General features: G+C 42.5%; 1 protein-coding gene across 2 annotated transcripts; it reads left to right on the forward strand.

Moving 5' to 3' along the window:
• Positions 1–6421: 6421 nt before the first annotated feature.
• On the forward strand, positions 6422–12832 carry LOC111949897 (host cell factor 2). 2 transcript variants are annotated; one of them, XM_023967243.3, is made up of 16 exons: positions 6422–6693; positions 6940–7088; positions 7296–7459; positions 7689–7891; positions 8106–8190; positions 8284–8387; positions 8590–8814; positions 9072–9263; positions 9539–9603; positions 9789–9969; positions 10062–10111; positions 10192–10335; positions 10530–10715; positions 11003–11306; positions 11421–11478; positions 11639–12832. In XM_023967243.3, exons 1-16 carry the CDS (start codon positions 6543–6545, stop codon positions 11649–11651), a joined length of 2274 nt encoding a protein of 757 aa, XP_023823011.1. In that variant the 5' UTR covers positions 6422–6542; the 3' UTR covers positions 11652–12832. The 2 variants fall into 2 exon arrangements, with proteins under 2 accessions (XP_023823011.1, XP_023823003.1); XM_023967235.3 differs by having other exon boundaries at positions 6423–6693; positions 11421–11496; positions 11642–12832.
• The last annotated feature ends 145 nt before the right edge of the window (positions 12833–12977 follow it).

A 12977-nucleotide genomic window follows, 5' to 3' on the forward strand; every position in this document is an offset into this window, starting at 1 on the left:
TATACCGTGGATCTTACACGGATCGGATTGAATCATGGCCTTAGTGGAATAAAGTGATGTGATTATGTTGGTGTGCATGAGTGTTGTTGTGTGTCAATGAGAAAATGCAATAAGTAGGCTTATGTGTGAACGTTTGTGTGTTTGTGTATCCACTTTTCTGGTTTGCTGCATGTGTTTCCTCTCACTGACAGGAAACTGTGCCTCACAAAACACATGCAGTCACGTAGGTCAGTAGCCTACACATGGCCGGCGTTATGGGCGGGCCTTAGGGGCCTGGGCCCGCCCTACCGTAGTCTACCTCCTTGTACAAATACAATATTTAAATATTAATAATTTATTTGACCGAGACGCGCCCCGACAGAAAGTTGCATCAATCTCAGATAAAGCATCCGAGCAAGCGAAACAGCGCCCCCRTGTCATATTATTTCTGTCCAGACTGCATCAGAAACATGGGCTACATATATGCCTCCTGTCGACAATGCTTTGGTTGAAATTTSCATAAAGTAGAGGAGAAATGAACTTGTTCTACCGCTCCTCTAGTAGGGTTCTCGCTGCTCACCTTCACACAATCCCCTGCACATTTCTCTGTCGTCGTTGAAAATGAATGGGGGCTGGACTTCTCCTGCCGAATTCGATGCTGGCGAGCATCGCTCGGATGCTTTCTCTAGTGAGAGAGTATCAGCAGCGAGGAAGAGCCGAAGCCCGATGCATTTGCATGGTCATAATATGCAGACCTCAGCTTGTAGCCTGTCTTCCCTCCTTTGGGACGATGACTCCCATTGTTAGGGTGGCGACATGAGCATCTCAACATTATATACATATCTAGTTTCAGCCTCTTTTGAATTGGAAAGGAAAGTTGACGGATGCACAGTGCACTGTTTGGATTCTGGCTTCCACTAAAGTAAATGTATGTTTTGCCTAAATGATTTCATAACTGTCTAAATAAAATCATTAACAAAACTTCACCAGAGAGCATGACTTAGCCACAAAGTGATCATTAGCTTATTCTTTTTTAAAATACCTGTGCGTATCCCTACGCCTATTTGGGAAGCCTGCAATTTGGGCAGCGCGCATGGCAGTGGGCATAGTTGATTGAGTTGCGGCTGTCAGTGAAAAGCATCTAAAATATGTGAGAAGATAATGTGTGTTGAGTATCATTTTAAATGTTGCAACAAGAAGAGGGGTGTGTTGTGAAGATATGGYATGTCTCTCTCCAGAATGCATGCACTCAGCTCTTCAGAATGCGCTCAGTTGTCTCCTGCCAATTCTTGCGAATTCATTGTTTTATTGTGTGAATTGTTTGCCCTTCAATTGTTTATTTTTTTATAAATTTTCCCATTACATACAGTAGGTCGCCAGTAGACCTAGTACATGTACCATTAATCCCCCATGATTTAGTTACATGAATGTATATTAATGCATGTATTAATTACAKTCATTCAGGTCTGGTGTGGCAGAGCCCCACCTGTTTTGAGCCCCACATTTTTTGCACTCCACCCCCAAATCTATATTAGATTTTTTTGATTGCTTGTTTTGCATGKTTTTTTGGCATTAATACGAGTCACATATCAGTTTGCAAACAATGTAAAACAAAATATATATATATATTATTGAGTTAATAGGGCCGGATACAAACATAGTCTCTTTTTTGTTTTCTTGAGTAAGGCAGCGCCAAAATGCAGGTGTTTCAGCCTAGCTCAGTGCTTTCTGTGGTGAAGGGGCAAGCCAGTAGAAAATATGGAGCGTTGCGCCGTGATTGGCTCAGTGTTCTGTCACTCATGCGGACACTATGTTGCTGCCAAGTCTAACGCTTTCGATAACACCCGGCTGCGTCATTGCGTTTCGAAACACCAGAAGTACATTCATTTCCAATGGAACGCTGCGTTTGCCTTGCAGCATTGCGTTGCAGAGGCAGTTGCAGTGCGTCTTGTGTGATGCATACGTTCGATTTATCGAACGTATGCATCAAATTGTATGCGTAGATTTACTTGACAGAAAGTAGCATATGTGAATGTTCAAGTTTTGTTGCACACATATGCAGTAAAAAAAAATGTGATAACATTATAAAAACAGTTGAGTGGAGAATTTATTTACATTTTTTATTAATTTATTTGCCAAGTATATTTTTTTTGATGACATCCACAATTAATTGTGAGAGCCTATAATATAATTTCCCTCAAATGCAGTTTTGGAGCAAAATGCAATAATAAATAGTCAAGATAGCAGCTTAGGCTCTTTCAACAATGAGACCAACGTTGAGGAAGGTGGTCTTGATCGTGCTGTTGGGCCGGGACCAGCCCCGCCGAAAGCGCAGTCTGTGTGGTTCCAGAGATGGTTTATTTATTATTTATTTGACTATTTCTTCACACACACTCATTGGCTAGGTTAGCTAGCTAACGCTAACTAGCCACATCTAGCACAAGCTCACTACTAAACTGACTGGCAATCCTACTATCGTGGACACTTGTCTCCAAGCAGCATTTATTTTGTGTTTATGTCCCTGTAGCTGTCAGCAGTTGTGTCAAAAAGACACGGTTTTGAGGATACTGCGAAAATTATCCTCTCTTCCATGTGTCCAACCGCATGCGACCATTTGCAAAAGGGACCTGCATCAGTATAGTTGCCTAGCTGCGCCAAAATGTTATGCAGCAGTGATGCAATGACGCAGCGGTGTGTTCGAAGCGTTAAGGAAGAGATAAACATTCAGCCACTTGTGTGCTGCCATAGAGTTACAATAGAAGTACCCATCCAAGAAGGCTCAAGGTCATTGGCCACAGATAAAATGACTCAAATCATGTTATATCTACAGTAGCTTTGATTGGTCAACATCATACTTTCAAAATCTTAGCTAGCAGTCATCATCATGAATCAAGTCAACAATATACTGGCAAATCATTTTTAGTCCATGTCATATGTAGAGAAATAATGAGGAGAAATTATATATAAAACGTATTGGTGCTCATCGGCCATTGAACATAAACATTACACAACAAGTTGGAAATCGCAAATTCAACAATGAGTTTGGAAGGAATCAGTGGCTAACTGCAAGCATTGCAAAGCMATCATTAGCCTGATATTCAGTGGAGTGGCTGTGTGGTCCCAAGTCTAAGATTAAGGGTCTCTTTTCCTAGTTAGTGCAATTCATGTATTGTTTAGTGTTGTGTTGTGTAGTTGCTTTGCTGGCATGCATCCCACTTTTTTTCCCCCCACCAAGATTTACATGCTAAAATCTCCAMTGCAATTTTTTCATTGTTTTTCKTTCGGGGTGCTGCATGTCGGCAATGAGCATGTGTCTGGTTTCTCGGTCCTGATCATGTTGAGAGGGCCCGCGCGCCTGAGCATGCATTGAAGTATGTAGGAAGGTGCCCATTTGGGATGTTTTATTTCTTATTGTCTTAACTCACCACATCCATCCCTAATAAGCTGAGCTTCTCAATATTTKTATTCTTTATCGCAACAGTTTTTTTTCTATCCATTGCGAATACTAATAGTTCTTCACATTATTTGAAAAAACTTTCCAACACTCCAGGCCTCGATAACCACCAAGCCTTGATCTGATGATCCCATATATCCAGTGGAAACGTCATATAAAACAGATGTCTGTCCCGATCGAGTTCACTGGCGCAGGAAACTGAGGGCCCAGAATAGGCTGATTGATACAACGTTGCAAGTTCGCTAGCGACAGCTTCGGCTGGACCCAGTTGGAGCCAGTTGATGATTTGATMAAATGTTTCACTTCACTAGCAATAGCTCAAGTCAAGACCGAGAGAAAGGGAGGCAGACAGGCGGAGTACATGAATGTGATTGAAAGAACCAGAATTTTCATCAGGATATTTGATTGTTTTTATTTTGTCAGCTTCAGGCCTATGTATTTTACTTAGATGACAATGGAAGTACAGGCCTACTGCTGCATTGGCGTATAGGGTATGTTTGATTTCCATGCGCTCATTTATTTAGCCAATGGATCACAGTGTAGTGTAGCCTATCAATGTGTCTATATACCCTACATTACTCWTCTCATATGTATATACTGTACTCTATACCATCTACTGCATCTTGCCTATGCCGTTCGGCCATCGCTCATTCATATATTTTTATGTACATATTCTTATTCATTCCTTTACACTTGCGTGTATAAGGTAGTTGTTGTGAAATTGTTAGGTTAGATTACTTGTTAGATATTACTGCATGGTCGGAACTAGAAGCACAAGCATTTCGCTACACTCGCATTAACATCTGCTAACCATGTGTATGTGACAAATACAATTTGATTTGATATGGCAGAGACTGGTGCTCTCGCCTTAGTTGATTTTGAACTTTTAGATATTTTTATTTCATATTTTTATGATTAACCACRTAACAATGATTTTGAGAAACGAAAACATTATTATTGAAATGAAACTGTTCCACGAAAATGCGCATATACAACTAATAATAACTGGCACCCAGATCGGTAGAAATTGTAGGATAAATTGTAGGGTACTAGGARGTAACTATAGCCCTCCCTAAGAACAATGTCTAATTGCTGACACATAAAAGCAATGTTTGGAAAATGGGTATGAGGGTCATGCTTAGGCAAATKAACTATAAAGGGAAATAAATGGCTACAGTTTACACTTTCTTTAGGTATTTCATTAAATGTTTGTAGAAAAGGGGCGTTCTATAAAAGTACCAGCGTTACTGGCCCCTCCCCAGGGGTGCCAGTCACATTGGTAAAAGATTATGGCATAGGGTTTCAAACAAGTGTGTTAAAATCCATTTAATCCGTTTTATTTAGAAATGATTTAGTAAGTAATACTTAAAAGCTAAGTCTCGTTTTCTTATTTTAATTATTTAAATAAAATATGGAGGGGGGAAATGGTGTTGCACATGTCCAAATTAATATTCGCACTATGAGGAGATTTGATGTAAAGTCCCTCTTTAGCTCACCTGCACATTCATTTTCTTTGTTGTTCCTTTTCCATACAATCCATTATGTACAATTGTGCTAAATATTATTTGAATATTGCAAGATTTTAAATCCTAGCAGTCTTTAAAATTACATTCAGGATCAAAATGTTTTCAATMGCTGTTTTTAATCAATGAAAAAAATATTAATTGGAAAATTGGAAGTGAATATAACTAATAACATTAAATAATATTGGAATATAACATTTAATAACAACTCATAACTTAACTCATGAATTCAGTGTAACATTGATGTGGCAACTCTCTTATGCTCTGTTATTGCACAATTCTAATTTGTACATAGGTCACAAATAAAGCTATCCCCAGTAAAATTGGAGCACAACTCATGAGCCCACCTCCTGCACTGCTCACACCTAATCCAGTCCACACCTGTGACTGAAAACGGGGGAGATACTATATATGACATACAATACTGTGGAAAATAGCTAAAAGGCTATAAAGTAACATTAACTGTAAAGCAATCAGTCACTAGTGGAAACATTTACAACTGCAATTAAGTCACGTGTCTTATTTTATGTATTTTACCACTCCTAGCAGCTTATGCTAACTAGCTAGCTGGCTAGCATGTACTGCTAGTGAAGCTKCTAGCTAGCAAGTTAGCATAAACTAGCGCTAACCGGGCTAGTCATTGTCTAAATGACAGGTAGAAAGAAGCACATTCATAGAAGCCAGTTATGAATGTGCTTGGTGGGCGATGTTGCTCATCCAACATATTACTACTTTACTCTAAAATGATCTACATTTTTCTCTCTAAACAMGTGGATTATTTATCTTAAGGCTTTCCTACTTGTATATTTAACAAATATATATATATAGATCTAACTTCATTGGAATATATCTACAACTTTTTCCAAATGTAAAAACAATTGATCAATTTACCATAAAATATTTTGTTGACATATCTCCAAAAGTTGTGATGAAAGTGTTGGGGAAATAATTACCCTAAACTTTCCCAAACTTGAAACTCAAGAGCTGCCTATGGCCGCCGGCCCTGAGTCTACACACACACTTTTAAAATACAGGTTCTCTATGAAAAATATGTGGATCTTCTCCACTTGCACCATGTGAGGCTGGAGAAAGAGTGTTTYGGGATATTTCTTGAATGTTGTAGCTTGATGTATTACCAGTAAATAATGCAGACAAAGTAGGTAAAGGATATAAGTAGAGGACAAGGATTAAAACTAAAATCAAACGTTAAACTCTGTCTCAACTCAATTTCTTGACTGGCTCTCTCTGGCATTTAAGCAAGCCTACACAAAAGTTGGAAGGATGTCAAAACTGCATTTTTATAGCTTATAGTAGCTTAGAAATCACTTCGGCAATACAAATCCATAAATTGGATCAACACCTATTATTGGCAACAACAAAAAATCAGTCAAAATTGGACACTTTTCCATTAATTACGATACAAAAATAGCAACTTCCTCTGTCTAGTATTGCACTTCCGGTGAAGGGAACAACGTGAGAGTTTGTCACCTTGCTCCGCCTATTTCTCCCTGTTAACAACAAACAGCGCCAAACTGCTGTAACCGTTTTTGGACCGAACTCCGGTGTGTAGCGTTCCTAACGGTACAATGGACCCGTTATGGAAAAAAGTAAACTCATTTACTGGACCTATTCCCCGGTCAAGACACGGACACCGAGCAGCGGCTATTCGGGAACTTATTATCGTGTTTGGAGGTGGAAACGAGGGGATAGCGGAGGAGCTCCATGTTTACAACACCGGTAGGCTAACGCGTTAGTTAACTAGTTTGGCTAGCTAATGGACGCTACACATTTTGCCTTTGAGAAGTGAGCTAACTTAGTTAGCTATTTGGTTTTCYTAGCCGTCTGGTGCGACTAATATGTTAATGCCTTGAAAGTTTCACAAACATTCCCTGAAGCGCAGCAGCCAGCTTGCTTAACGTTACCAGGCTAACGTTAGCTAGGTAAGCAAACCAAATTTTGGTCGGTCTCTGTCCCTTTGTCTAGTTTCTAAGCAGTGGTTTCTCCCAGCGGTGAGAGGGGACATCCCTCCAGGCTGTGCTGCCCATGGTTTTGCCTGTGAGGGAACCCGCATCCTGATCTTTGGAGGCATGGTGGAGTTTGGCAAATACAACAACAGCCTGTACGAGYTACAGGTGAGGCTCTCCCACCCAATAGTGTCTTCAGTAATAGGGATCCTCTTGTCATGTTTTATGTATAAGGTGAAGAGTGTGCAGCAGCATTGTCATTCACAGACCTGTAGCTCTGATGGAAGGTCTTCACAAGTACAGCGTCTTTCCCCCTTAGATTGTATGTAGTCACTCTGATGGATAAGATGCCATAGTTGACCCCTTGTCTATCAGGCGAGCCGCTGGCTGTGGAAGAAGCTGAAACCCAGGCCACCCAAGAACGGCATGCCGCCCCCSTGTCCCCGCCTCGGACACAGCTTCACCCTCATTGGGAACAAGTGCTACCTGTTCGGGGGACTGGCCAATGACAGTGAGGACCCCAATGGCAATGTMCCAAGGTATGGAGCTATGTACCTAGCTCCAACAGTCTCCAACGCAGCTTCTCTAATCAGGGTACTGAGGGTTGTAATAATCATAAGAAACCTTAATGTTTGCTCTGTCACTAATGTTGTTCTCATCTAGCCTGGACCTAGATCTGTTTGGACACACCAATGACCATAGGAGTGGGAAAGATCTGGGACMAGGCTAGTTCTCATCCCACTGGCTGTCTCTGTTTTCTGTCTGTAGGTACCTGGATGACTTTTATGAGCTGGAGCTGCAGTCAGTGTCAGGGGTGAAGGGTTGGAACATTCCAGATACTAAGGGCGTGGGTCCGTGGGCTCGAGAGTCCCACACGTCGGTAGCATACACTGGATCAGGCTCCCCCAAACTCTACATCTTCGGAGGAATGAGAGGCAGTCGCCTTGACGACCTCTGGCAGCTTGACCTCGGTAACCTCACGGCCTACTGCCATGCTTTGATGAACCACAATCTGACCACAACACTTTGAATGAACTAACCTCCTTGGTGTAMATTCAAGGTGCTGTAGCAGTAACCAACCTTCAGTTTCCATAAAACGCAACCTTGTGGTTGTGGCGATGAACTGATTCCAGTGAGGTAATCTAACTGGTTCTCTGAATCCACTCTCTTCTGTCTGCTCTTTAGAATCTATGACATGGTCTACACCTGACACTAAAGGACCCCCTCCTCTACCCAGAAGCCTTCACTCTGCCAACGTTATAGAAAACAAGTAATATTTTGTGTGTGCTGTATATGTTTGTGTGGTATCATGGATGTTTGCCTAATGTTTTTTGTTGTTGTTGCTTTGCCTCTGTGTGGGAAGGATGTATGTTTTCGGGGGGTGGGTCCCCGTTCCAGAGACAGACAAACCTAACGCCCTGGGAGCTGAATGGATCTGTACCAACTCCTTATCCGTGCTCAACTTAGGTCAGTATCATACCCTAAGTGATTAGCTTGTAATAATGAGTATCTGACTGGTCACATAATTTAATTTAATTCATATTTTGAGAATCATATTGAATTGAACCCAGTTAGGTTAAACCAGTCACATTTATTTATAAAGCCCTTTTTACATAAGCAGATGTTACAAATTGCTTAAATAGTTGACCCCTTTTCCTGTTGATATCAGACACCATGACATGGCAGAGCCTAGGCCCAGATCAGCAACAGGGGCAGACAGTGAGCCAGGGTGACCAGGAAGAGCCCCAGCCCAGCAGCGGGGGACCCCGAGCCAGGGCAGGCCACTGTGCTGCCTCTATCGGCTCCCGCCTCTACATCTGGAGCGGCCGTGACGGCTACCGGAAGAGCTGGAACTACCAGGTGTGCTGCCAGGACCTGTGGTATCTGGAGACAGGTGAGAAGAGAGACAWGGATACTATTAATATCWGCACATGTCTTATTACTGTAGCTCAATATGTGCTGCAGAGTCATACCATCTTTAAAGCATATTTTTACATTTTAATTGAACCTTTATTTAGCTAGGAAAGTCAGTGGAGAGAGTGTATTTCTCATTTGTTCACACTAGCAACCCTCAGATAAAGTTAAATGGATATTGCTRCCTGCTAGGCCATTTTGCTGCTACAACCTAACTGTGACTTGTGGTGTTTTCAGAGCGGCCCTCCACCCCAGCAGCAGTACTACTGGTCAAGTCCACGGTCAGCATGCTCCATGTGGCCTGGCGGCCCCTACCTGCAGCAGAGTGTTACATCCTCCAGCTGCAGCCCGTCTCCCCCTTTAACACCCCAGCCAACCCCACAGCCCGACCCAGCACAGGTGCACAGGAGAGGAACCCCCAGGACCAAGGTGAGAGGCGAAATCTACCTGCTGCTCACACACAACCAATCAGAGACCACTAGTTTGAATAGAAATGACCACAGTGAATTTCACATGGCCTTGAGAGGAGTTCTGTTTGATGCCAAGCTATTGGCTTTGAAAGTGGTTTAGAACCAGAAGCCTTTGTCCAGGGCCATCTGGTCCACTCACAAGGCCAGGGTTGAAGGTTGATGCAGGCTAAGATATGATGAGCTAAGAAGAGGTATACGTGTAAAGCTATGCTTGATGTGCTCGTTTTCCTCCAGATGTCCAGTCAGCTCAGGTCCCAGACGACCCCACCTCACAGGAAGCCCAGAATACATCCCAACAGGTCAGATGGTGACCCCTTACATACATATCTAGTTGTCTTAGCTACAGTGCTGGGAAAGTGCTATATTCAGATGGTGTTAGTACTGCCATTGAGACCGTAACAGCTAAGCTAAATGTTACACCCCGATTGTTAATGCTACATTGACTGACACTGAATATTGCGGTCTCTTCCCCCCCGCACGCCAGGAGGTGGCTGCAGGGCAGAAAATGACTCCCATGGAAGTGTCAGTGGCTGTTAGAGACCCCCATCCAGAGGGGGAGAGTGATGCTAGTGGAAAAACACAATCCGAGCCCTTGGGACATGAGGCTGACCCCACAAAAACCTCCCAGCCCTCGGACACAGTGGCGAGCAGTGAACACCAGCCAGGTAACAGCATGGACCTCAAGCTAGCTTTTTACTCTACCAGTATGGTTTGAATATCATCTGCATAAACAATGACAGTCCTTCCTCATTCACAGGACAAGAACCTGACACCACTTCCTCAGATCTCAACACTGTCAAATGCAAGGTAGGATAAGAATACTAAAGAAGTTATTCATTTTCCTACCATAGAGACTGAAGGAAGTAACCCCTGTCTGTACCCTGTAGGTATCTGGTGAGAAATCAGATGAGTCTGAGTGGTTTGMTGCTGGAGTGTTCAAAACCCTGTTTTCTGAGGTTACCCACTACTACCTGTCACCTGGGAATGACTTTATTYCCACCATCTACAGCAGACCYACTAACACTAAAGATGTAAGCCACATCTTGGTTTGAATCTTAAATGACAGTATATAATGAAAAAATATKCCCCAGAATGTGTGCAGATGACATGCAGAAACCATCTTCAGCTAGCAGTCATTTTTTGTTAATTTGTCTCTAATCTGTTCATTGATTTCCGGATTTGACACACACACACGCACCATTTTCAACACACCCCACTCCCACAGATTAAGTTGCAGGGGCCTCAGGACTATGAGTGGAGGGAGAAGCAGGAGCTGTGTCCAGGTGTAGCCTACAGGTTCAGAGTAGCAGGCATCAACAGCTGTGGTCAGGGAGACTTCAGCCCTGCCAGCGAGTTCAAAACCTGCCAGCCCGGCTTCCCTGGAGCACCCTCTTCTGTCAAGATCACCAAGGTACTGTACACTACAACAGCAAACTTTACACTGAGATAAGGTTACTGTTGAGGGGTGTAAATGAGGCCAAGCACATTAACATAATGTGCTGCCAGCATTCGTTATTGTTCAACAGAGGCTTCAGAGAGCTCACGTGGGAGAYTGTTGTGATTTCTTGCTGCCTGTTCAATTTCACAAGTTTTCTAGTTCCACAATATATTTCTCGTTTTATCATGTGTATCATTGTTTCTCCTAAATAACCTGCTTTTCCTCTCATCCTTTATCCATCAACCACTGTCTCCCCCYAGGCTAATGACTCGGTTCACATCACATGGGACTCCCCCACCTCCCCGTCAGGTAAGATCCTGGAGTACTCCATGTACCTGGCGGTGAGGAAGAGCCGGTCCAGCAGCAGCAGCTCTGAGCACCCTGGCCAGCTGGCCTTCATCAGGATCTACCGCGGCACCAAGACCTCTTGCACTGTCAGCCCCGCCCACCTGGCCAACGCCTACATTGACAGCTCCGCCCCCAACCGGCCAGCTGTCGTCTTCCGCATCGCCGCCAAGAACGAGCAGGGCTACGGGCCCGCCACACAGATCCGCTGGCTACAGGGTACGCTGCAAGACGGGTGGGGGGGAGGTTATCCTGACCCTGAATCAGTACTCTAGTGGCATACTGRCTGCCACCAATGAGTGGTCTCTAACCATGGGCTCTGTCTCCTTTCAGATGCCAGTAAACTCAAAGCCTCGTCGTCACAACCAGATGGCAGCCCCACGGAGGCAGAACAGGAGGCAGCAGACAGGTGAACAAGCTCTGCTCTCATCTGACTAAACCTTAGGAGAAGGTTTATATGAGATGAGTTGTCCCCTGCCATTGTCAGGCTTGCTCTTTTTAGAGTTTGATGTTAGAGGACTTATTGTCGTTTTTSTTCTCCTCGTGTCTTGCAGCTCAGGTTGAAGATGGACTGCCAGATGCTTGCCGATACCCAGGAAAGATGATGTAACTAGTCAGAGGGCATGACTACTTTCCAACCGAGCCATGTCCCTCACAAAAAGGCTGTACAGAACTTATAGATTTTTAAATTATTTTTTAATGTTTTTTCTAATTGTTGTACATAACTGTTGCATTATACTGTATTACATTATAGTGTCAAAAAAGTTGCACTTCCATGAGTATTTTTTAAGTTAAATAGATAACTGGTGTTAGAGCATTTCCCGTCTTGTCAAACAGACAAGGAATGAACGTGCCTTAGTGTATGAAGGGGTTTTGAATGGGGATGATGATCAACCGGCCAGCGACTGCTTCACAATAATTAACATGTAGCAAACTTGAATTGGATAATAGTGGGATATTTTGTGTATTTATCATTTGGGCCAAGTCAATGGTTGTATTTCAGCCTCAACATGCAGAAGTTTTTTGTTAAGTATAACATGATTCCAGCACAGCACTTCTTACATGCCTTGTGGGTATGGAATGTGAGGGTTTGAGTCCATCAATTTATGTTGTTCATTTACCATTTCATATTTATGGATACTGTTATTATCCTTTATTCAAAGGATTGTTTTGTAGCCATAGGAAGAAAGCCATGTGTTTGAATCTTAAGCTATCTATACTTCTGTTAATACATAAATACTGTGATTGACACTACCTTTCCTCTCTTATAGCACTGTAGCTCACTATGCAATGTGGAAATCACTAGATTTCTTTGGGCTGCTCATGTTTACGAATTGAATAGTAGATTTGATCCAGACATTAATTCCATCTGATTTCAAAGCTACTTTAGTATGGCGAAAGCGAAGATACATATGAGCTTTTTTTAGTTTTTTGTTGAATCTTTAACAATTTTGACCATATGTTACTCAGTGAGTATGTAGCCCAGATCTAATTTTTGTTAATATGAGCTCAATGCAGGAGATAATTGTGTTTTAACATTCCTGTTTTGTTACAGGGTTGTATTGAAAAATAATCCAGGCGGCATGACTAACTGTTATCCCTGTCCTCTTGGTAGGTAGGTGTATGTTGTACAATTTGTCAAATGAGAACTGAGAACATTTTGGACTTCTGTTAACAGTCCAAATGTGGTTAAAAAAAATGACAAGAAATAAAACTGGTCATGACAATCTGCTAATGAGCATTAATATCAGTGTGTGTGTGATTCTTGTCTGAAATCAGACAATAACCTTTTTTATTAAATTTGTGAAAATGGATCAAAATGAAAAATTCATTGTAGCGAGAGTTTTCCATGAGCCTTTGTAATGTTGCAATTTAACCACATGGGGTTAA

Source organism: Salvelinus sp. IW2-2015, linkage group LG3 (genome assembly GCF_002910315.2).
Source record: "Salvelinus sp. IW2-2015 linkage group LG3, ASM291031v2, whole genome shotgun sequence".
Taxonomy (NCBI): domain Eukaryota; kingdom Metazoa; phylum Chordata; class Actinopteri; order Salmoniformes; family Salmonidae; genus Salvelinus; species Salvelinus sp. IW2-2015.